Source organism: Rhinatrema bivittatum, chromosome 1, assembly GCF_901001135.1.
Source record: "Rhinatrema bivittatum chromosome 1, aRhiBiv1.1, whole genome shotgun sequence".
NCBI lineage: Eukaryota > Metazoa > Chordata > Amphibia > Gymnophiona > Rhinatrematidae > Rhinatrema > Rhinatrema bivittatum.
The window spans coordinates 17,448,912-17,473,763 of record NC_042615.1 but is presented as its reverse complement, the minus strand read 5'-3'; the positions used below and the strand labels follow the sequence as shown (position 1 = coordinate 17,473,763).

Genomic DNA, 24,852 nt, shown 5'->3' with positions numbered 1-24,852 from the left:
TTAACACAGCCTTTATCTGAAAATTACACATGCTTCTACTACTTTACTCTTCTATAGCATTACACAGCATATGCGGCACTGTATAAACACACAAAAAACAGTCTCTGCTCAGTACAGCTTACAATTTAATAAGACATACATACAGTTTGTCAATGCTAAACATTGTACTCCATATCACATATATAACTAGTCCTTCTTCCAAACCAACCTCTCTAACTACCTTTCACTGGCTGCTGCAGAATTATGCTGTGTAGCCAAAAACCTGCTGGAATCTTAGCCAGTTCTACACTATGAATATGATTCCTGATGTGTGACATCTTTGGCATCTTTTAAACATACTACCCTGCGTTATGGCGATGCTCTGCATGTTAGAAATCGGAACTCCACTAAAATCCCCCCTCACGTTCTTACTGCTGTTGATCACATACCTCTTCCTTGGATGTATCCGAATCCAGTTTCAGGGTGAGGTACATAGCGATATGAGGTGTGCCTTGGATAGCCAGCTGAAGCTCCGTGTTGTCTTCTCCCCACAGAAGCCTGGCCAGGTGGTTCATATTTGACTGTACCTCCTCCTTCTGCAGCAAAGGTCCTTCTGGTTCCGTGACTGATGTTTCAAATGTGAGTTTCACCTATCAAGTAAAGATATAATGCAGTATTAATGTAGATTCCTTCTTCTAGTAAGCCATTTAAAGAAGAACAAAACACTAAGATTGTTCACTAAACTGTGCCAGAAATAGAAAGAAAACTATACAAATAAAGATAATACATCGTTATTTCAAAACACTTTAAATCAAGAAGGAAGTAAAGTTCAGTTGGCAGTAACCTCTTGGCTTATGGTAGAGACAGTTCTAGTCTCTTCAGTAACTATATTCTTTAAATCAAAAGTGAAAGCATTCCTAGAATTTAATGGAGCTCATTGTGGAAATTCTAATTGATAGGTACTGATCCAGGGGTATTCCTCACTGCCTTGGGACAAGGAAGAATTTTTAACCTGTGGAACACGACCAAGTCAAATTCTGCACAGCTTTTTGATTTTTTTTTTTTCAAATATCATGTAGAAATAATTATGCATGTGAAAAATTACAAGGATGTTGAAATCGCAGCAAAAGAAGATATTTGCTGACTATTTTCTGCATCTTTGATTGAACTACAATGGTGGTTGTCTTTCATTCACCTCGCAATACTTTGCTGGGTAAGTTTTAGAAGTCAGTTGAGCACCAGGCAAGATTAAAAATATTCTTTCGTTAAGATACTTCAGAAACATTCAGTCACTTCTGAGGTAATGTCAGACTACTGCTTTACATAGAAATAAAGGTTAACAAAAACAAAATAAAAAAAAATATATATAGCATTATTCACAATCTTTCAGATATAAAAATAAATGCTGAAATCAAGTATGATTATCCATGTCTCATTCAATATTTATGAAATGTCATTAAAAGGGTTATTTCAGACTATATATATATATAATTTACTACAACACCCCACCCTCCTGACCCCCCAAGACCTGCCAAAAGTCCCTGGAGGCCCAGCGAGGGTCCAGGAGCGGTCCGGGAGCGATCTCCTGGACTTGGGCTGTCGGCTGCCAGTAGTCAAAATGGCGCCGACGGCCCTTTGCCCTCACTATGTCACAGGGGCTACACCCCAGTGACATAGGGTTAGGCTACACCCCAGTGACATAGTGAGGGCAAAGGGCCGTCGGCGCCATTTTGACTACTGGCAGCCGACAGCCCAAGTCCAGGAGATCGCTCCCGGACCGCTCCTGGACCCTCGCTGGGCCTCCAGGGACTTTTGGCAGGTCTTGGGGGGGGTTAGGAGGGTGGGGGGTTGTAGTAAATTAATTTTGGAGGTCTTGGGGGGCATCAGGAGGGTGGGGGGCTTTGTTAAATTTTTACTTTTTTATTAAAGATTTGTCTGCGAGCCCTGGACCACCAGGGACCACCAGGGACTTTTGGCAGGTCTTGGGGGGGGGGTCAGGAGGTTGGGGGGTTGTAGTAAATTAATTTTGGAGGTCTTGGGGGGCGTTAGGAGGGTGGGGGGTTTTGTTAGATTTTTACTTTTTATTAAAGATTTGTATGCGAGCTCTGGACCCCCGCTGGACCACCAGGGACTTTTGGCAGGTCTTGGGGGGGGGGGTCAGGAGAGTAGGGGTTTGTAGTAAATTAATTTGGTAGGTCTTGTATGGCTCTCACAGAATTACATTTTAAAATATGTGGCGTTCATGGCTCTCTCAGCCAAAAAGGTTCCCGACCCCTGCTATAAAAGATTCAAAGATTGACACTAATTACAAATTATAAGCAAGAAAAAATGAGGAGAGAATTTCCAAGACTGCCAATACTAAGTTAGAACCAGGCTGTGAGCACATTTATAGATGTTTCATGGGACACAGAAAAAGCAGCAAACCATCTGTAATGAAGTAATTGATGGCATTTTCTTAAGTCTGCTTAAATACAGATCTTGGATTTTTATTCCAAACAGTGGGAAAATAAAAGAAAATCTTGTCCGATCTCATCAATATGCACATGTGCTACGCTAAGCAGAACTAGATCAACCCTGCAATTATCAGTATCAAATTTAGGAGCAGCTGGCTAGGGCAAGAGGAAAGGCTTGCAAGACCTTTCCTATTTTACTCACTGCAGGCTCATATTAACAAAGCCTTCTGGACAGAATTATCCCATGTGGCTTAAGCATTTCTTTCAATTCAAAAATTTTAATGTGAACCCTCAGAATACAAAACACAAACAAAATGAAATACGCAGGTAAAAAAAACAAAACCCGTTCACATCTTTTCCCGTCATCCCATACTCTAGTCACCCACCCCTATCAGGAAGTATACAGTAGAGTACAGACCCAATAACAAGGATGAAGTACGGATCATGAACTCTGAGAAGAACTGCACTCAATATGGCAGCATCTCTGCTCTTGCAATTTTCAGCAATCACATATCTGGTTGCAATAAAAAATTGCTGAAAAACTTTCTACAGCAATCTCTCAATTCCCAAAACCAGGATATTTAACAAAATATAACTGGGATCAAGAACATGTTCAGTCCCTGTCACCAAGGAAACCCAACTCAATATCTGTTTCCAGAAGTAACGGATCATCCCACATTCCCACCATTTGTGACAAAACAATCCCAACTCACCACAACTCCTCCAACACTTATCATCCAAAGGGAAATGTCCAACAATACCAAATGTTCTCGGCTCTCAATATCTCACGCAATTCCTGGCATCTACACAAAGTAACTGGGGCCAAATCAGCAAAAATTGTAATTTTATGTTCCTCCCAAAGCCACTCTACCTTTTTTCTTGCAAGAGCATACATCTGATTTTTCAACTTATGCACATGGATATAAGTAATGATGTCATGCAGCTTATAAGCGATTCTAGGCCCCAGGGCTCTGTGTATCTACTCCAATTTAATAGCCATATCCTCCTGGTCATTATTCTCAGAGTCATTTGCACATGCCTGTAATATTAATTTGCAAAGCAAGACGATCACCAACTGACAGTTCTCGTAAACAGAGGTCTCCGGCACTCCCCCCCCCCCCCCCTTAGAAATAGAGATTGTAGTGTCGGGACCTATTTTCCAGGTCCTCCAATTTATCTGCCAGTTGCAGTTATTCAGCCCGCATTTCCTTTTGTTGCTTCGTAATCCTCTTTAATGACTCCTGTCTTTTAACCAGTTTGTAATCCACAAAAGGACATTGCCTCCTATCCCATTACTTTTTAGTTTTCGTAGAAGCCTCTCATGAGGGACTTTGTCAAATGCCTTCTGAAAATCCAAATACACTACATCTACCGGTTCACCTTTATCCACGTTTATTAACCCCTTCAAAAAAAATGAAGCAGATGTGTTAGGCAAGACTTCCCTTGGGTAAATCCATGTTGACTGTGTTCCATTAAACCATGTCTTTCTATATGCTCTACAATTTTGATCTTGAGAATAGTTTCCACTATTTTTCCTGGCACTGATCAGGCTCACTGGTCTATAGTTACACGGATCGCCCCTGGAGCCTTTTTAAAATATTGGGGTTACATTAGCCACCCTCCAGTCTTCAGGTATGGATGATTTTAATGATAGGTTACAAATTTTAACTAATAGATCAGAAATTTCATTTTTTAGTTCCTTCAGTACCCTAGGATGCATGCCATCTGGTCCAGGTGATTTGCTATCCTTTAGTTTGTCAATCTTGCCTACTACATCATCCATGTTCATAGTGATTTCGTTCAGTTCATCTGACTCATCACCCCTGAAACCATCTCCGGAACTGGTATCTCCCCAACATCCTCATTGTTAAACACGGAAGCAAAGAATTAATTTAGTCTTTCTGCAATGGCCTTATCTTCCCTAAGAGCCCCTTTAACCCCTCGGTCATCTAATGGTCCAACCGACTCCCTCACGGGTTTCTTGCTTCGGATATATTTTAAAAAGTTTTTAATTTGAGTTTTTGCCTCTAAGGCCAACTTCATTCCAAATTCTCTCTTTGCCTGTCTTATCAATGTTTTACACTTAACTTGACAGTGCTTATGTTTTATGCTATTTTCTTCAGATGGATCCTTCTTCCAATTTTTGAAGGATTTTTTTTGGCTAAAATAGCCTCTTTCACCTCACAACCATGACTGTAATCATTTTCCCTTCTTTCCACCTTTCTTAATGTGTGGAATACATATGGACTGCGCCTCTAGGACTGTATTTTTAAACAATGTCCATGCCTGCTGAACACTTTTAACCTTTGCAGCTGCACCTTTCAGTTTTTTCTATTTTCCTCATTTTATCAAAGTTTCCCTTTTGAAAGTTTAGTGTTAGAGCTGCAGATTTACTTATTGTCCCCCTTCCAGTTATTAGTTTAAATTTGATCATGTTATGATCACTGTTGGCAAGTGGCCCCACCACCGTTACCTCTCTCACCAAATCCTCCATTCCACTAAGAATTAAATCTAAAATAGCTCCCTCTCTCGTTGGTTCCTGAACCAATTGCTCCATGAAGCAGTCATTTATTACATCCAGGAACTTTATGTCTCTAGCAAGTCCTGATATTACATTTACCCAGTCAATATTGGGGTAATTGAAATCTAACAACAAAAATGGGGAACCCAAAATATTTTAAATTGTAGCCTAAGAAGGTGTCAGCAAGCCTGACGTTATATGTTTCATGAAATAGACACTAACCAGTCTTCTCAATCATCCAACTTCATCATCCTTTAATACTTAAAAAAATTATTTTTATGATTTTTTCCTCTTATTAATTAAAATAGTCCTCCATCCGTAGCAATATATGCTAATATATGGTTGTTAAGAGTCTTGAGACATCTTTATTGCTACGGATGGAGGACTATTTTAATTAAGAAGAAAAAATCATAAAAATAATTTTTTTAAGTATTAAAGGATGATGAAGGTGGATGATTGAGAAGACCGGTTAGTGTCTATTTCATGAGACATATAACGTCAGGCTTGCTGACACCTTCTTAGGCTACAATTTAAAATATTTTGGGTTCCACATTTTTGTTATTGTGGTTAACCACCGACTCTCTCTGTGCAAGTTGGGTAATTGAAATCTCCCATTATTATTGCACTGCCAAATTGGTTTGCTTCCCTGATTTCTCTTAGCATTTCATCAGCTGTCTGACCATTTTGTCCAGGTGGATGGTAGTATACTCCTATCACTATACTCTTACCCACACACATGGGATTTCTACCCATATAGATTCTACTGAGCATTTACTCTCTTGTATGATCTTTATCCTGTTGGACTCTATACCCTCCCGGACATAAAGTGCCACACCCCCACCAAGATGATCCTCCCTATCATTGCGATATAATTTGTACCCCGATATAGTACTGTCCCATTGGTTATCCTCCTTCCACTAAGTCTCACTCAACGCACAATAAAGCTCTGGAATTTGTTGCCAGAGGATGTGATTAGTGCAGTTAATGTAGCTGGGTTCAAAAAAGGTTTGGATAAGTTCTTGGAGGAGAAGTCCATTAATGGCTATTAATCAATTTTACTTAGGGAATAGCCACTGCTATTGATTGCATCAGTAGCATGGGATCTTCTTAGTGTTTGGGTAATTGCCAGGTTCTTGTGACCTGGTTTTGGCCTCTGTTGGAAACAGGACGCTGGGCTTGATGGACCCTTGGAGTGACCCAGCATGGCAATTTCTTATGTTCTTATGAAGGAATTTGAAAGGGCATGGGATAAATACTGTGAAACCCTAAAGGCTGGAAATGAAGAAAAGAATGCATGCAGTGACTTGATGGTGCAGGGGTTATTACCCTAAACCAATAACCTGATACTGTAGACACATTACTCCATCATTGGTTTCATCTTCAACGGCAGGGGGAGAAGGAGAATTAGATTTGTTCACCAACCGAGGGCCCGACTTTTACAGACTGGGAAAACAAGTATGGGGATAACTTGCTGTTGTGGCAGTTACTACCCTTAAATAAGACTGTTACTGTGATGCAACTCAACATTGCTCTCTGCTTCAACAGTAGGGCATAACAGGGTATTGGATTCAATAGCAATCGATGAGGGCTAGTATGGGAAACTGATAAGTACGGGGGGGGGGGGGAGGTAATGAGAAACTGGCTTCAAACAGCAACCAATGAGGACCCTGAATTTTATGGTCTGGGAAGCATATATGCATGCGGTAACCTACACAGCATAGGCTTACTGGGCAGAGTGGATGGACCATTTGGTCCTTTTCTGCCAACTTTTCTATGTTTCAATATGTATCAGTCAAAGACAGCAGTAGAAGCTCAGTCAGTGCTCACTGAGCACCTGAAGTCAAATTGATGTGGATCTAAGACTTCATTTTCTTCAAGTAAAGACTGTGCTGCAAGACCTATAACCTTGGAGATGACCTATGACCTTGGAAATGAAAGGCAGTGAAGAGATTGAGCCATAATTGAGATCTGTGCTGTCAAGACCAGGTTTTGTCAAGAGGGGTTTTACCACTACTTTTTTGAGGCTATCAGTAAAATATCTCAAGTCAAGAGACAAAACAATTGAGGTGAGAGTAGGAACAATTGCTTCTAATACAGCTTTAAAAAGAATAATTGCACAATTATTGGATGGACACCAGTAATTACCTTTCTGACTTCCATCTGTGAAGTATTAGAAAAAGCTGTCTAACTGGGGCAAAAGGCATCATTAGGTGTAGAAAATCATGCAGGAACATTAGAAAATCTGAGATGAAGTCTCAGGTTTAAGCATAAAATGCCTCAAAAGACATCAGCAGAAAAAGATACAGGTGTAACATTCGTAGCACTGGTGAGATTTTTTGCCAATCCAAAAAGAACTTTAGGATTATATCTTATTTGTCTAATCTATTTAGAATACAAATTATTTTTAGTCTCTAAACTTTGCATTTTATAATCATTAAGGAGATAAGGGTACGTGTTTCTTGCTGTTAGCAACTATGGTATACAGTAATCCTAGGCAATGCAATCCTTTAGAAATGGCAGAATACTAGCCATGCTTTTTGTGGCCAAGTTACTTTTGACTTGCCAAACAGCAAAGCCTATGTTTATTACACGCAAAAGATATTTGTTGCTCCTCAAAATAAAATGACCAAGGTTATTTCAACATGCTCTCACATTTCTAGTTTTGACTAGGACCAGTTCAGTAACTCTAGGAAATAATTTCACTTTAATAAAAGGTTTTGAAAAACCAGCACTGGGAGTAGTAATAAATCACAAGCCAGCACTATCAAATTGTCATTTAGTGACAGAAGAAATGTTAACAGGGCATTGAGTTAACCATAAGCACTCAAAAAACATTGCAAATGACAGCATATAAAGACCATACTGGCTCATCCAGACCACCCAGCTGAGATTTGCTCACTTTGGGTAATGTGCACATTAATTCCCAAATACAACTCGACATCATAGCCCATGTCTTTTACCTGACCTCAAAATTCCTTTCCCACCCCTGCCCTCGCATATCTGTCCCAAGCAAGTCCAAAATCTTACAGCCATGACGAATACCACTTCAACTAGTAGGCCATTTCAAGCCTTGCTATCTTCACTTCTATGTCTTTTTACCTAGTTCTGCAATAATCCCGAGACCACCAAGGTTAGCAAAGCTTGTAAAAAAAAAAAAAAAAAAATGGCCTCCCCATATTCACTAAAGTTTGGGTTTCAGCCTGGGTCCCTTCATGCAGGTCACCCCAGATGCTGTTGCACCACTGCTGTTTAGGGCCACAACTGCCACTCTGTGCAGGTTATTCCAGGGCTTCATTACCATCCCTTTGTCACTAAGGAATTTCTTTGTTTATATCATGCTTTTTTTTTTTTTTATTTCCATTATTGTTTTTGTCTCCAGCATCTTCTCTGGAAGGGCATTCCAGGCATCCACCAGCCTATTAAATATTTCATCCTGTTGTTCCTGAGATTACTCCCGCAGAGCTTCACATCATGACCCCTACCTTCTACCACTTCCTTTCCACTGAAAAAAGTGTGTGTTTGGTGTATTATTAATACCTTTCAGGTATTTAAATGTCTCTCTGAAATCTCCGCTGCCCCTCCTCTCCTCTAGGATATACATATTTAGGTCCTTCAATCTAATCTCATATGGCTTTTGGTGCAGATCCTGCACCATTCTGGTTGACTCTCTCTGGACTGTGTCTATCCTTTTCTGAGATGTGGCCTCCAGAAATGAATGTGGAAGAGGTACACAATGTGAATTCTGTATTAAGAGTCGCCACCCAGGAAAAGGACTTTGGAGTCCTTGTGGACAATACATTGAAATCCTCAGCTCAGTAAACAGCTGCATTCAAAAACAAATAGAACGTTAATTAAGAATAATATAAAGAGGACTGGAGAATAAAATGGAAAAGATATTACATCAGTATTGATTCATGGTGCGACCACACTAAGTATTGTGTACAGTTCTAGTCCACCCCATCTCAATAAAGACATAGTGGAACTAGAAAGGTACAGAGGAGGGCAACAAAAATGAGAAAGGGGATGGAATGGCTCTCCTTCCAGTAAGGCATTCCATGCATCCACCACCCTTTCTATGGTGGAGGCAAACACAGTTATAGAATTCAAGAAAGCCTGTTCTTAGTGGCAAAGAAGTGAAGGGAAAAGCCAGAGATCAACCATGCTCTGGTGGTATTGCTAAAGGAAACAAACAGGGGCAGGACAGGTGGGCCATATGGAACCTCATCTGTCGAAGTCCATGCCTATAAAAGAAAACAAAATAAGAAAAAAAAAAAGTTGCTTCCTAGTGGCCAGCTACATGAAACACAAACCTTTGTGCATTAGTCCAAAGAAATATGCTTAACCTTAATACACACACTCACCAACACGTGAAGAGACATGAAAAAATACAACAGTACTAAAGATACAAACACTGAGAAGTGCACATTTTAGCACTGTCTCACAGAGTAATCTTGCCCAGTTTACATATTTACAAAAAATATAGCCAATGCTAACCATGCTTTAGATAACTGTTGGAAAGAGCGCTCACTGATATCTTGTTGTAAAAAGAGACATACGAATAAATCAAGGCCCACCTGAAACTCAATCATTTGCTATTATCTTAAGAACGTAAGAGGTGTCATACTAGGACGTGCCAAGGTCCATCAAGCCCTTTACCCTCTCCCCATCAGTGACCAGTCCGGGTCACTTGGAAGAATCCAGATGATCCTAAGAGGAATGAAGTGGAATCACTCAATTGTGTTTATGGACCAGTCCTCCATAAACTTATCCAGACCTTTTATAAACTCAGCTATACTACTTGAACACATTCTCTTACAACAAATTCCACAGCTTAATTGTCCATTTACTGAAAGTCTGCTACTACTTAGTTTCATGGAATATTGTTTGACAGTGTAAATAATCATCGAGTATTAACTTGTTCCATTATTTTGTAAACCTCTACCATTTCTTCTCTCAAGTGTCTCTTCTACAAGTTGATAACTCCTAATCTGTCTAGCCTTTCTTTATAAGGGAGGCATTTCAGCCCCTTCATCATTTTTGTGTCTCACCCCTCTGAACTTTTTCTGGTTCTACAATATCTTTTCTGAGATGCAGTGACAGAACTGCACACGACACTAGAGGTGTGGTCACATGATGGACTGATACTGATCTTATATTCCCACTCATTTCAAAAATAATTGTAAGCATTATTTTCACTGGGCACACCACGTCGAAAATTTCAAAATATTGTCCGTAATGATTCCAAGATCCATTTGCAGAATGGAATCTCCTAGTATGGAACCCAGCATTGTTTATTTGTGGCATTATTCTTCCTTATATGCATTAAATTTCATGTGCCAATTAGATGCCTGGTCCCCCAATCTCACAAGGTACTTGTAACAATGCTGGCTGCTAGGTGCCCCTCCCCCCCCAGCAAGGGCCCTCAATGGTCCTGCTCTAGCCTCTGCCTTGAATGCTCAACGGCACAGCAAGCCCAGCCTTATAAAAACCCTCCCCCACAGGCTACTCCTCAGCATGGAGTCTCTTCTCTGCTTGCGGCCTCTTGTCCATTTATTCTTTGTCTAGCATTCCTGCTCTGGGAATCCTTGTTCTTGTACAACCTGTCTGGTCCTGTATTAGGCCTCCCGGTGGCTTTCCTTGCCTGCGTGCTCCTAGCTTTGCTCCTGCCTTAGACCTTCCATTGGCCCCTCCGTGTGCTTTCCGTTGTTCTGTGCCCTGTCTCTAGACCTAACCTGCCTTGTGCTTACCTGTCCAATCCTGTCTTGTCGGTGCTCCCTCCTATTTGTGTTTAGTGTGCCCAAGGCATCTTCCCATCCCTTGCTTCTTACTGCCTGCAGGTTCCAGTGGGTGCCTTGTCCCTGATCCTGTGCACTGCCTCCGCACAAGACATGCTAGTCACTAGCACTGGAGGGCCCAAACCCAAAAGGTAGGTGGCTGGTCAAGCAGAAGATCTGCACTTGTCCTGCCTGCCTGAGTGCACCTGCAAATCGGCCAGCATGCTCGTGACAGTCCTCATCAATTCCTCACCATCCACAATATCAGAAAAGCTCCAGGGAAATTAGTCTCTAGCACACAGAATAGAGTGGCCCATCCAGTCTTGCCTGTTTTCCATTCCTGTTTTAAAACCACAGATTCTACTTGAACTTCTGTGTCTCATTACCCCCTAACGAAGGATCATGTGTACCCATCCCAAGCTCTCAAATTCCGATACCATTTCTGTCTCTACCATATCCAATGGAAGGCTGTTCCATGAAGCCACCACTTTTTCTGTGAAAAAATATTTCTTATGTTACTCCTGTGTCGATCCTCTTCCAGCTTCATACCATCTTTTGTTCTAGGACTTTATTTAAACTCAAAAATGCTCAACTCTCATGCATTTTCTTTATGAACATTTGTAGCCATGGCAGTTATAACCACTGTAGGGGCCCCCTTTTATTTTTCCCATATTGACCGCTATTCTCCTCCTCAATTCCTCCTGTTAACAGGAGGGCAGCTGTATGCAGCTTCCAGCCTTTGCAAATCAACAAAATATATACCTCTGCCTTCTTCTAGCCTATGCAGACTGTTGTAAGCACACGTCCACCTTCTTCCGGCCACGTGGACCCATGCAAGGGTGGCGTGAAGCATCTTCCTCCTTCTGGCCGCAAGCGCGGTGTAAGGGGCCTTACACTATGAGCAGGACCAGTGCAAGGATATTATTTATTTATTTAACATTTTTATATACCGCAATTCATGTAGCAAAGTTACATATCATATTAGGCACTATTTGCCAGTGGCTCTCACACCTGGACCTCCTGCCAGTCAAGTTTTCAGCCTAGACATACGCACACACATACACAATGAATGTGCAAGTGAATAGCCTGAAAATCTGACTGGCTAAGCATTCACCAGGACAGGTGTGGGAACCAATGCCACTGGTGAACCTTCACCCTTGCTTCACCCCTCCTTTCCAATTAAACTTTCAGGCCCAAAGTTCACCTCTTCTAAGATTTTGATATTTAAACTCTACGATCATTGTAAAACCACCCATAACCCTCCTAGAACAATTCTGTATAAACAAATAATTAGAGGCGTGTACTCGTTTTTTTTTTTTAAAACAAAATGAAAAATGCAAGAGAAACACACTTGCAGTTCATTTCATTTAAAACTTAATGACCCTCTGATCCAGAATTCTGATTTTTCTTCCTATTGGCTTTGGTGTGAGAAAGTCAATTATAACAAAATCATTAGAGACCCCTAACTCTCCTCATCCCCTTCCCACAGGGCACACTTAGTCCTTCCATGGCCCCCGCCGATGTACAACGTGGCAGGAGTGGTTCCCAGTCAGGCCTGCACTGGATTTGAAAATAGAACCAATCAACCCCAAGGCCAGCACCACTTTGCTGTATGGCCGCATGCCGCATGGTATCAGGTCACTTTACCATCTTTAAGCATTGTATGGAGTTAAAACCAAGCTGAAGACTTCCACTACCTAACGTGCAGTTGTATCAGCTGTTATTTCTATACCCAAGTTAGATAACATTACACTTGGGGGACAGAATGACAATGCCAAAGTATGTACACAATAAGAGGTATTTTATTTGGTGGGGGTGTTTTTGTGTTGTTTAATAGTTGTTAATAAGAATAAATGTATCTCTCTTTGAATCCTTGGATCTAATTTTGTGATGCATCCAGCTGGAACACTGGAGAAATGACCATTTTTGATAAGGAAAACTGAGTAAAACATAGGGCATGAAGATGTAAAATGCACTGTCTTCTTTGTTTTTCTCTCACTTTGGCCAGCATAAAGACCTTGCTGCTATTATAGTATACAGAAGTCTATGTACAGATCTAATATCACTAAGTGTATTGTCAGGCATCACAAAAATTCTCAGAATTGGCTTTAATATACCACAAACGCCCTGGCAGTCAAGCTGAATTTGTGGAACATTTACAGATTGATTTATTTGCTTAGGTTTCTTTCGGTATCTGAACAAAATTGTCCCTTAACAGCCTTAAACGCAAGAAACAATGAAACTGATTCTATTTCTATTTGTCACCTCCTCCTTTAGCTATGTGGAGAGAGGAAGGGCAATTTTCCGACAGCCGACGTACGTGCATGGTTTTGAAAATTGTCCTTAAAAGTAGCAAACAAGAAGCAAGACAAAGCATAGAATCAACAATGCAGAATGCAGAAAGCAAAACAAGTAAGCGACAAGGACATTGAAGAAGAAATGAAATGGAAAGGTGAAGGGTTTGCAGATAGTGGAAGACAAGCTGAAGGAGCAGAATGAGAAATTACTACTTACCTGATAATTTCCTTTTCTTTAGGCTAGACAGATGAATCCAGAACCAAATGGAGACAGAGCAAAGCTGACATCACAGCACATATACCCCTGCAGTGACATCAGCCCACCAGTATTCTCTGCAAAAGCCAACTATGGACAGACTAACAAAAACTTGATTAACACCAGATAACTATTCCAGTACTCAGTCAACAGGAAACACTGAGCTCAGACAAAGAATGCATTAACACTAGTCTAAGGACTGGATTAACACTTACCAGTTACCCCAGGACCATGTAACCACGCAGGAGGACCATAGCACAATTATTCGGCAGCCAAGGGCGGGAAGATGGATTCATCTGTCTATCCTAAAGAAAAGGAAAATATCAAGTAAGTAGTCATTTCTCATTTCTTAGCATCTAGACAGATGAATCCAGAACCAGTGGGATGTATCCAAGCTATTCCCAAAAAGGACAGGAGGCTACACACGGTCCAGACAAAACTGCAATGTAAAGGCTGCATCCTCTCAGGCCTGTACAACCAGATGATAATACCTGGAAAATGTGTGTAAGAAGGACCATGTCCCAGCTTGGCAAATGACGAAGGGAGATAATCTAACCTCCGCCCATGACACTGCCTGAGCCCAAATGGAATGAGCGCTAACCTGACTAGGCAACAACTGCTCAGCATCCACATGTGCGGCCGTAACTACCTCCTTAATCCAGCAATCTATTGTAACTCAAAAAGCTGGCTCGCTCTTTTTACCTCCACCATGGAGGACAAACAGGTAATCCATCTTCCTGAGTGGTTTAGAAACCTCCAGATATCTCACAATATGTCTCTTAACATCCAGGGATCGCAAAAGGCTATATTCCTCTGCATCTCTCTCTATATCCAGAGACGGCAGGGAAATGGACTGATTGAAGTGAAAATCCGAGACCACTTTTGGCAAAAAGGAAGGAACAGTGCGCAGCTGTATTCCCCCTGGAATCATTCGAAGGAACGGCTCCCAGCAAGACAAGGCCTGCAGCTCGGATATTCTACGCGCAGAACAAATCGCCATAAGACACACCATTTTCCAGCTAAATACCCGCAAAGAAAGGATATACATTGGTCGAAAGTTTCGACCCGCTAAGAAATCCAAAACCAGATTAAGACTCCACAAGGGCACAAGGGAGGACAAAGATGTTTCACTCCTTTCAAGAACCAGGCCACATCTGGACGAGCCGACAAGGGTCCACCATTCACATGACCCCTGAAACAGGCAAGAGCCACTACCAGTACCTTTAATGAATTAAGGGCCAATCCTTTATTCAAACCATCTTGCAAAAATTCCAAAATGAGCAATATATGAATCCCTCAATCTTCACATCAAGCCTCAAATACTCGCAAAAAACACACATAGGCTAAGGAAATGAGAACTTTCTAGCTCATAGCAAGGTGGCAATAACCGCATTAGTTTATCCACACTTCAGCAAACAAGCCCACTCAAGGGCCATAAGGTAAGACAAAATCGAGTCGGATCTTCGTGAAGAACAGGCCCCTGCCGCAATAGATCCCTGTGTGCTGGAAACTGGAGGGGGGAGTCTACAAGGAGCCATCGCAGATAAGCATACTATGGTTCCTGGGCTAGTCTGGTGCCACCAGAAGCACCATCCCTCTGTGATCCTTGACCCTCTGAACCATTCTGCCTAACAAGAGCCACAGGGGAAAGGCATACAGCAGCTTTTCCTCCAGCCATTCCTGCATGAGAGCATCAATGCCCAATGACTCTGGATCTCTCCTGCAATTGAAGGATTAAGGAACCTTCGCATTGCGAAAAGTCACCAGCAGGACCAGAAATGGCAGACCCCAGTGATCCACTATTAGCTGAAATGCCTCAGACAATTCCCATTCTCTTGGGTCCAGACTCTGCCTGCCGAGAACGTCTGCTCTTACATTATCTTTTCCTGCAATCAGGCCGATACAGTAAAATCAGCGGGAGAGCCAGCGCTCCGAGGCGAGTGCCCGCTCTCCCAACACGCACCCAGGCCACTCTTCTGGGTGCGCGATCCAGTATTTAAATGAGAGCCCGTGGTAAAAAGAGGCGCTAGGGATACTAGCGCGTCCCTAGCGCCTCCTTTTTGACAGGAGCGGCGGCTGTCAGCAGGTTTGACAGCAGACGCTCAATTTTGCCGGCATCGGTTCTCAAAGCCGCTGACAGCCACAGGTTCGTTAAACAGATGCCGGCATAACTGAGCGTCCGTCTTCCGACCCACGAGCTGATTTTAAATTTATTTTTTTTTTTAAATTTTAAATTTTGGGGCCTCCAACTTAATATTGCTATGATATTAAGTCGGAGGGTGTACAGAAAAGCAGTTTTCTTCTGCTTTTCTGTACACTTCTCCGGCGCCGGCAGGCGTTAATTTTTGAAAGTAAAATGTGCGGCTTCGCTGCACATTTTGCTTTCTGGATCACGTGGGAATAACTAATAGGACCATCAACATGCATTTGTATGTTGCGGGCACTATTAGTTTCGGGGGGGGGGGTTGGCCAAGAGTTTTCTATGTGCTATTACCCCTTACTGTATAAGAGGTAAAGCTAGCGCATCGAAAACGCGTGGCCAAACCCGGAGCTCACTGTACTGTATCGGCCCGAATGTGAGAAACTGAGATCTCCTGAAGATGCACTTCCACCCAACTCCATAAGTTGATCTATTTCCTGCAACACTTGTTGGCTCTTGGTTCCTCCCTACCAATTGATGTAGGCCACTGTCGTTACATTTTCCGACATTATGCGGACGCTCGACCCTGCAACCTGTCGCTGAATTGCAAGCCTGCCAACCAGACTGCCAGGGCTTCCAGCCGATTGATGTTCCAGAGAGACACTTCTGCATTCAAGCACGGTCAGCTCCTGACAGTGAGCTCCCCAGCCTTGGAGGCTCACATCTATGATGAGTACTAGCCAGTCTGGTGAACTTAGGGAAACCCCCTTCCTTAAGTGATGCACTTTTAACCACCACTGCAGTTGAATGCAAATTTCCATCAGCAGGTGGAGCCGAATCAAACTGCCGTGAGATTGTGGGCTCCAACGAGACAGCAGATTGCACTGAAGAGGATGCAAATGTGCCCTCGCCCATGGCACCACCTCCAGGGTTGCCGCCATCAATCCAAGCACCTGCAGATAGGACCACACTGTCAGGCGTATTGTGTTCATCAATAGACGCATCTGAGTTTCAGTATACGGCCCTCTAGCACTAACATCCTGATCTGTTCTGTGTAGAAATGAACACAGAGATACTCTAGTGACTGAGACGGCCGGAGATTGTTCTTGGCCAGGTTCACGACCCAACCTAACTCCTGCAAAAAGGAGATCACCTTGCGTGAGACCCGGAGGCTCTCTTCCAGACTCTTGGCCCGAATCAGCCAATCGTCCAAGATCCCTTCCTGTCACAACTCTGCCACCACCACAACCATGACCTTGGAAAAAGTTTTGGGCACGGTGGTCAAAACCAAAAGGAAGCACTCGAAACTGATAATGACACCTCAAAACGGCAAAGCGCAGATGTGAATATACAGGTATGCCTTGCACAAATCCAGAGACGTCAGAAATTCTCCTGACTGTACTGCCAATATCACTGAGCACAAGGTTTTCATGCGAAAATGATTCACATGCAAATGATGGTTCACTCCTTTGAGATCCAGGATAGGATGAAATGAGCCCTCCTTCTTAGGCACAACGAAATAAATGGAATATTGGCCCGTATTTACTTGGGAACTGGAACCACAGCCCGCAGGCTAAGGAGTCTGGACAATTTACATTCTACTGCCTGTCTCTTCTGTGGAGAGTTGCGGGGGGACACCATGAACACGCCCCGAGGAACACTGCAAAACTACAGTGCATAGCCATCTCGTATCACCTCCAGAATCCACCTCAGATAAAAAAAAAAAAAAAGAGAGAGGCGACCTATCTCCTGTTCCTGGAAGTGGATCAGCACACCTTCATTGGGAGGCTCAGGATGCTCCACTACTCGAGCCTGCTCCCCATCTGTGCTGCCAAGACTGAAATCTACCCAAAGATCGAGTCCTCTGAAAGGCCACTCTTCTGTAGGGCCGAAAACGTTTGAACCCCCTAGTACAACCTCTCGATTTGAAGGAACGCGGTGCTTGTTTCTTATCCTCTGGCAATCGAGGAATCAGAGACTCACCCCACTTATTGGCCATTTTCTCCAGCTCACTCCCAAACAAGAGTGAGCCTTTAAAGGGCAACTTCGTAAGGTTAGCTCTGGTGTTAAGATTGCAGTCCTTCCATCCATCTCTATAAATAAAATAAGCACAAGCTGAGGTGTGAATTGAGAAAGCAATAACGCATTTTAATGCTGGCTTTCTCATGTAATTTACCTGGATTAAGTATCCTGTAGCATAATGCCTGGGGAAGTTTCATGAGCTCAGTAACTCTGGCTCACCTCCATATCGTAAGCCATTCTAATTTTAAACAACTAGAATAAGTTTAATGGTAGTTTTGGGGGCTTAAATACTGCAATAGGAATTGTCTTTTGCTCCGTCTAATCCTTTTCTGTTAAACCAGTCTGAACCCTATGTTTTGTCTTTGAGGAACAGACAAATTAATTCACCATGCTATTTTTCAACTCCGGTACTCTCCTCAGTGGAACACCTGGTCCCATTATCCAATCCGAAATGTTTCCTTAGCAGTATATCGCTATACGAAATCGCAGCTGAACAAAGAGATTACAAAGTAATAGTTCAACTCCATCCTCTGAAACAGTACCCAAAAACAGGTACTGAATTTTGATACGTGAACTTGTGGTGAGTTAGTCAGACTGGTGTATCAGTTAAAAGAAAAGGAAATGACATGGTAAGCAGACATTCCTATTCTCTTATACTGCACACTGGTCTGGACCATACAGAGTTTAATTGCCTCTCTGAGCCATCCTCATACAAAAAATGTAAAACCAGCAATCCCTTAAGCCAGCAGTTCTCAATGTGTCGCCAAGCACACACAGGTGTGTCACCACACTTCCCGGTCCTCCGCTGACACAGCTGCTCCCCCTGCCCCAGCAAAATAGGAACTCATCCTCCGCCTGGGCTTAAAATGCTGATAGCCCGGACAGAATGCAGCAGGACAGCTGGAGTCAGCGGTACCAGCATGGTCTCTTCTTCCCGCCCCCCTACGGCCAGAAGAGAAAGTGGTATGCAGCAGCCGTGGGCGCGGGAAGAAGAGACCATGCTAGTGCGGGCAGCATCGGCCCGAAGAAGAGAGGCGTGGCCTGAAGAAGGGCAGTGCGGTGCAGAGCAAAGAGGAGCAACATCCCCACGGCCGATGGACTGGAGCCACAAGGACTGGAAGTGGAGGAGGCTGCTGCTGTCGCTAGTTTGGTGGGGGGAGAGAATGAGCAAGCATGGGTGTTTGAGATTGTGTGTGCATCTGACAGCATGTATGTGAGTGAGATTGAGAGTCTGTATGTATAAGTGTGTGATTGAAAAGCTGTTTGTGTGAAAGAGTATGTGTGTTTATGTGTGTTATTGACAGCCTGTGTGTGTAAGTGTGAAAAGACAGACACCAGGTGTGTAAATATGTGATTAAGAGCCATAAGAGAGAGAGAAAAAGCATGTGTATATGTGCATGATTGAGAGCCTATGTAAATGAGGGAGAGAGAGCGAGCATGTGTATATGCGTGTGACTGAGAGCTTGTGTGTAACAGAGAGGGGAGAAAATTGCAAGCAAACCAACCCTCCTTCTGCGAATTCAAAATAATCTCAGGGCACCTGGATATCAAACGTTCCCAGGTATTCAGAGCAAAGCATTTTTTATCCTTATTTTTCATTATTGTGCCTTTGTGTCTACTAATTTGAAATATTTTATTGGTATCTAGAAATTTTGGTATGAGTTTTTAATTATTGATATTCCATTCATCAGTTATTTTGAAATAATCTGTTCTTTTTGTTAGTATGGTTTTACTGCTACTGATTTTATATTTCTTGATTTGTTTTATAAGGATGGATGATGTTTCTTTTTTTCCTTTATTGCACTGCATACAGTCTCTCTGACTTATTGCGGTTTCCAGTTCAGTTTTTGTCTGCATGTTTCTAGTTATGTGTTTTGGTCTCTTTATTCTATGTTAGGTGAGGGTCAGCACATGTGATTTAGGTGAGGTTTTCTGCTGGCGTGAGGTTTCTGTGTAGGGCTCTATAGCAGCCTGGCTTGCTCCGTTTTTCTAATAGGAGGTGTATTGGTGTCTTAAGGTGTAATATTTTCAGTGTTGCCTTTTCTTAGGTAAGGTGGTTACTGTTTGAGTGCTGGAAATTGGTGTTTTGGTTCTTTGTGTCATTCTTAATAATAAAAATAATACTGGACCTTGATTTTTTATTTCTGCCGTGAATTGTAATGAGCAGTATGTCACACGTGTGAGTGAGGTCTGTCAGGTGTGTCACGGTGGGAAAAAGGTCGAGAACCACTGCCTTAAGTTAAGGGTGGGAGTTACTGCAGCATGAAGAACCCTTTTTCCAAACTTTGCACGATGGCAGATTTCCACTTACCAACCTTAAAAATTGTTCAAAAGTGTGACTGGAACTCCAGGGGCTGCTTTTCATTCTTCTTCAACAGAAGCTTCAGGGTTCTCAAACTATCATCCGGTTGAAGGAGTTTGACAAAACTGGGTAGCAGTTTATTTGACCTTTCCTAAGATGCAAACACCCAAGCTGGAATCCACCTAGACATAGTTGTTCTTGAAGCCGGTTGCCTTTTTTTGCTATTTCCATATTTGCGTTCCATGCAAATAAAATGTTAAGGCTCTTTTGAAGTCCAGTATTGAGAAATTACTACTTAACCTGATAATTTCCTTTTCCTTAGACCAGACAGATGAATTCAGGACCAGTGGATTATGCATCTCTACCAGCAGATGGAGACAGAGCAAAACTGACATCAGATTACATATACCCCCTGCAGAAACATCAGCCCACCAGAATTCTCTGCAAAAGCCAACTGTGGACAGACTAGCAATAAACTTGATTAAAAACGGATAACCATTTCAGTACTCAGCCAACAGGAAACACTGAGCTCAGACAAAGAATACATTAACACTAGCCTAAGGACTGAAATAAAACTTACCAGTAACCACAGGAACATGTAGCTATGCAGGAGGACCCTAACACAAACATTCAGCAGCCAAGGACAGGAAGCTGAATTCATCTGTCTGGTCTAAGGAAAAGGAAATATTCAGGTAAGTAGTACTTTCTCACTCCCCAGCACCCAGACAGATGAATTCAGGACCTGCTCGCGTCAGGTCAAAACCGCACTTGCAAAAGCTGCGTCCTCCTGGGCCTGCACATCCAGACGATAATACCTGGAAAGGCGTGTAAGGAGGAGCACGTCACAGCTCAGCAAATGTTGACAAGAGACACAATCTAACTTCCGCCCATCTCACTGCCTGAGCCCTAGTGGAAAGAGCCCTCCTTCATGGGCACAACGAAATAAATGGAATATCAACCCATATTTTCTTGAGATGTGGGCACTGGGACTGAGGAGCCTTGACAATGTACACTCTACTGCCTGCTTCTTCTGCAGGGAGTGGCAGACACCATGAACACGGCCCAAAGAACACTGTGAAACTCCAGCACATATCCCTGCCAGACCCACTGATCTGATGTGATTTTGACCCACCTCTGACAAAGAGGCACCCCCTATCTCCTGTTCCCAGGGGTGGGTCAGCAAATCTTCATTGGGAGACTCAGGTTCTGCTACCCGAGCCTGTGCTCTGCCTGGGCTGTCTGGGACGAAAGGACTGAGACCTACTGAAAGGTCGAGTTCTCTGAAAGGTCGCTCCTCTGAAGGGTCAACAACGCTTGGAACCCCTGGCCCAACTCCTCGTGCCAAAGGAGCACGGCATCTGCTTCTTATTCTCCGGCAACTGAGGAACCGGGGGTTCGCCCCACTTACTGGCCAGTTTCTCCAACTCGCTGCCAAACAAGAGCGAGCCTTTAAAAGGCAGTTTCGTAAGGTTAGCCTTGGAGGGCGCATCGGCCGACTAATTTCTCAGCCATAACTGACGCCTGGACGCTAGTATCGAAGCCACTCTTCTGGCTGAGGTACAGACCAAATTGCATCCCGCATCTGCTAAAAAGGAGGCTGCTGGCTCCATGACTGCCCTGTAATTCACTCCAGATTCATCGACCTCCTGAGAGAGAAGTAAACAAGAGCGAGCCACCAGGGAACAACAAGAAGTTATCTGCAAGGTCACTGCCACTGCTTCAAATGCTTGCTTAAGGATGGCCTCAATCCTCCTATCATGCACATCTTTCAGGGCTGCTCTTCCCCCTCCACAGGGATAGTCGTCCGCTTAGAGACGGCACAGACAAGCGCATCACATTTCAGAAAACACAAACGTTGTCTCACCACTGGATCCAGAGGGTACAGGCCTTCCAAAGCCTGACCCCCTTAGAAATTTGCCTCTGGGGCGTTCCATTCAAGATTGATCAGTTCTTGAATGACCTCCATAACAGGGAAAAAACAAGAGGCTTTACACAAAGAAACCAAAATGGGATATTTCTTTGGCTCAGACATAGAATCTGCCCCAGGTATTCCCAGCATCTTCAACGTCTGGGAAATCAGAGCCAGTAGCTCATCTCAATGAAAGAACTGAAACATAGTCCTAAACAGTTCCAGTCCCAGAGGAATTTCCCCATCCTCCAGAGAGTAAGGATCAGCCTCATCAGTGCCATCCGGATTCCTATCGGGGGAACCTGCTGCCAATCCAGGTGTACTTCAGTGCTTAACAGTAGTACCAGCCGAGGAAGAAGTCACCGCCTACAACTCTGACCTGACAGGATTGCGCATGAAAAAAGGATTTCAATCCTTGAAAAAATTTCTACCCAAGAAAAGGCAGAAGGATCCATGCCAAAACCAGAAAGCACCTGTGAGTTACTGTAACCCCGCTAACAAACCAGTTAATGGAATTCAAAGGGCAGGCGCACCTCCTGACATGTCCTTACCCAGGCTGTCATCAGACTGGGAAGAACCAGGCTTAGTAAAATCAGAGGAAGATATTCTCCCTCGGCCTCTAAGCAGCGCTGGCACAAGTTAGAGGGCACTCCAGGCTGAGATGCCCGAATATGACAGGCAGCACAGAGGGAAAGGCGCTTAGGTTTCTTAGACACAGGCACCATTAATCTATCAGTACGCTTAACAGGCGACTGAAGGTGTGCATCCAGCTGAATTCACGCTATAAAATTTAGGTGCACAAAATTTAGGCGTCTCAAGGCTGGGCGTCGCAAAAATAGGCGCTCTTCCGTCATCCAAATTGGGTGCACAGGCAGTGTGCCCAAAAAACTGGGCTCACAACTTGGTCGCACACCAAATACACTTGCACGCACTGACAGTCCTAAAGAGGGCAGCCTAACGCACATAAAATGCCTCCGCGGCCTACCACGTGGCACACAGAGAAAAGCCTAACAACGGGGCCTAACCCACCTGGGCTGCTCAACCTGCCAGGCTGCCCTAGTCCCTTAACCTCCCTCAGGAGTGGAAACAAACATCGGAACGGCTCGCCAAGCACAGAGGCTGGAGGAAGGGGAAAGCCTTACAAACAACCCTTCTACTCTCTCTGTCTTTCTCTTTTTTTTTTTTTAAACCTTACCTGAGCTCAGCCTTCCCCGGCCAAGTACAGAGATGGCCTCCGGCCGCAGGGGGGAGAGGGCCGTGCTTGGCTTCCTGCACTCACTGCCTTTCAGCTGTTTTAAATAGCTAAGTCCACGCCAGCTGAGAAAACCAGCTACTGGACCAAGGCACTCATCTGAGAAACCATGGAAATCACCTCAGGAGTTCTCAACTGGGGGAGGGACCGTTTGATATCACTGCAGGAGAGCGGGGCAAAATAAACCTCCTTTTATCTCTCCTTCTAAACTTTGAAGCAATCCCCAGTAGGGAGATAAATGACCACCGTCTGCTGGAGACGGAGAATACTGGCAGGCTGATGTCACCGCAGCGGTATATATACTGTGAGATCAGTTTTGCTCCATCTCCCATCTGCTGGTAGAGGTGCATAACCCACTCAATTCATCTGTCTGGGCGCTAGAAAACTCCCTTTCTTTACATTCTGAGGTTTTAGGCACAAGGGGTCCAATCTACTAAAGGGTTTTTTCCCCAGTGGTAGAATAAAAAAGGATACCAGGTTGGGTCAAGCGGCAGCCTCCACATTCCACTTTTTCCCAATGGGGAAAAGGAAGCAAGTTCAGAAAGATTCGGGGTTTGGGTCCTGGCAGAAAGTCACCAGGGTGATGAAGATTATTTTCCATGCAGAAATGGCTCCTTCCAGAACTGTCCACAGGATATGCATGTCTATGTCATGTTTGCATGGAAGTGTACCTGGCCTGAATGGAGGCGCTCCCAGGAGCGGACTGGAAGGGGCTTGCACTTAGGTGCATACTTTGGGATTTTAAAAAGTATGCAGATAAATTCTCACTAAAAATGAGTGCTGTTTCACCAGGTGTCACTTATGTGCGTAGATTTGGTGGGATCATTTTCAAAGTGGACTTGTGTGCATAAGTCCGCTTTGAAAACTGATGTAACTTAAAAAAAATCAGCAAATATGTGCATTATGTGCAATGTTACAAAATGATCCCCTTTGTGTCCAAGGGAAAAACACTTAGAACATCTGGCCCAAGGTTAGCAAAGCAATGAATAGATTAATATGGGAACTTTAATTTTTGAAACATATTAGAATAGTCATCTTTACAAAATAAAAAGAATACATGTGTTTAAAAAAAATACAAACATATGGAACAGGATGATACATTTTTTTCACCAAGTCTTCTAGCTGAACAAATGGCTACCAAAAACAACTTTAATAGTTGGAAAAAACAACAGAAGAATTTGTCAAACAGTGGAGCCAAAGAACTTGCAAAACATAGAGCCCATATGGAAACTTCTTTGCCTGTATCCTTATTTTTAGCAGGATGCCCGGAGTCTGTAGTAACAGCTTGCCCCCAGTGGATCACAGCTCTTGATACCCAGGCTGAAAACAGTATGTTAATATATTTTTAGAAATGCAATATAATTCAGTTTTTAGACAAGTATCTTTTACACAAAAATAAAATGTCTAGAAACTGTAAAACCTACCACTGGACAATTTCTGTCTTATCTTTTGGGAGCTTTCTGGTTTTGGATACCATTTCATGAATGGCTCTTTGGATGAGCCCATTCTTTTATAATGATGGTTCTTACCACTGGATACATGGGTGACACTTTGCCTCCCTTATCAGAAGAGACAAAGAGGATCGGCACCAGTTTTCTTCACTTGGATCTACTGTTTCTAATTGGAGAAAAAAAAACAATCCCTTACAGAACAATCGGAGAATCGAGCTCACTCCAGCTGCTCTACCTATAAATCTGAATCAGACTTCTGTGACAACTGAGGAGAAACGAATTGTGCAAGAATAGTTTTATCAATCTGCCCAGATTTAAATGGTAAAAAAAGAGTGCACTTTGAAAATGACAGTTTCCTTTGAGAACCTCTAGTAAAACGAAGCTATAACCCCCCCCCTTGGTTTAATGCAAAGAAGAGCAAGAATCATCCAGTGCTGAAGTATCTAATAATTGCACATATATTACTGGTATAAAACATTGGGGAATGGAAAAGGTT

At 43.2% G+C, this 24,852-nt stretch overlaps 1 protein-coding gene across 4 annotated transcripts in view; it reads right to left on the bottom strand.

Moving 5' to 3' along the window:
* INTU (inturned planar cell polarity protein) overlaps nt 1-24,852 on the bottom strand; it is a 257,263-nt gene that overhangs the window by 196,845 nt on the left and 35,566 nt on the right. For all 4 annotated transcript variants that reach the window (XM_029589506.1, XM_029589682.1, XM_029589593.1 and 1 more), the window contains exon 4: nt 429-629. In XM_029589506.1, the coding sequence (XP_029445366.1) occupies nt 429-629 (201 nt within the window). The remainder of the gene's footprint in view (nt 1-428; nt 630-24,852) is intronic.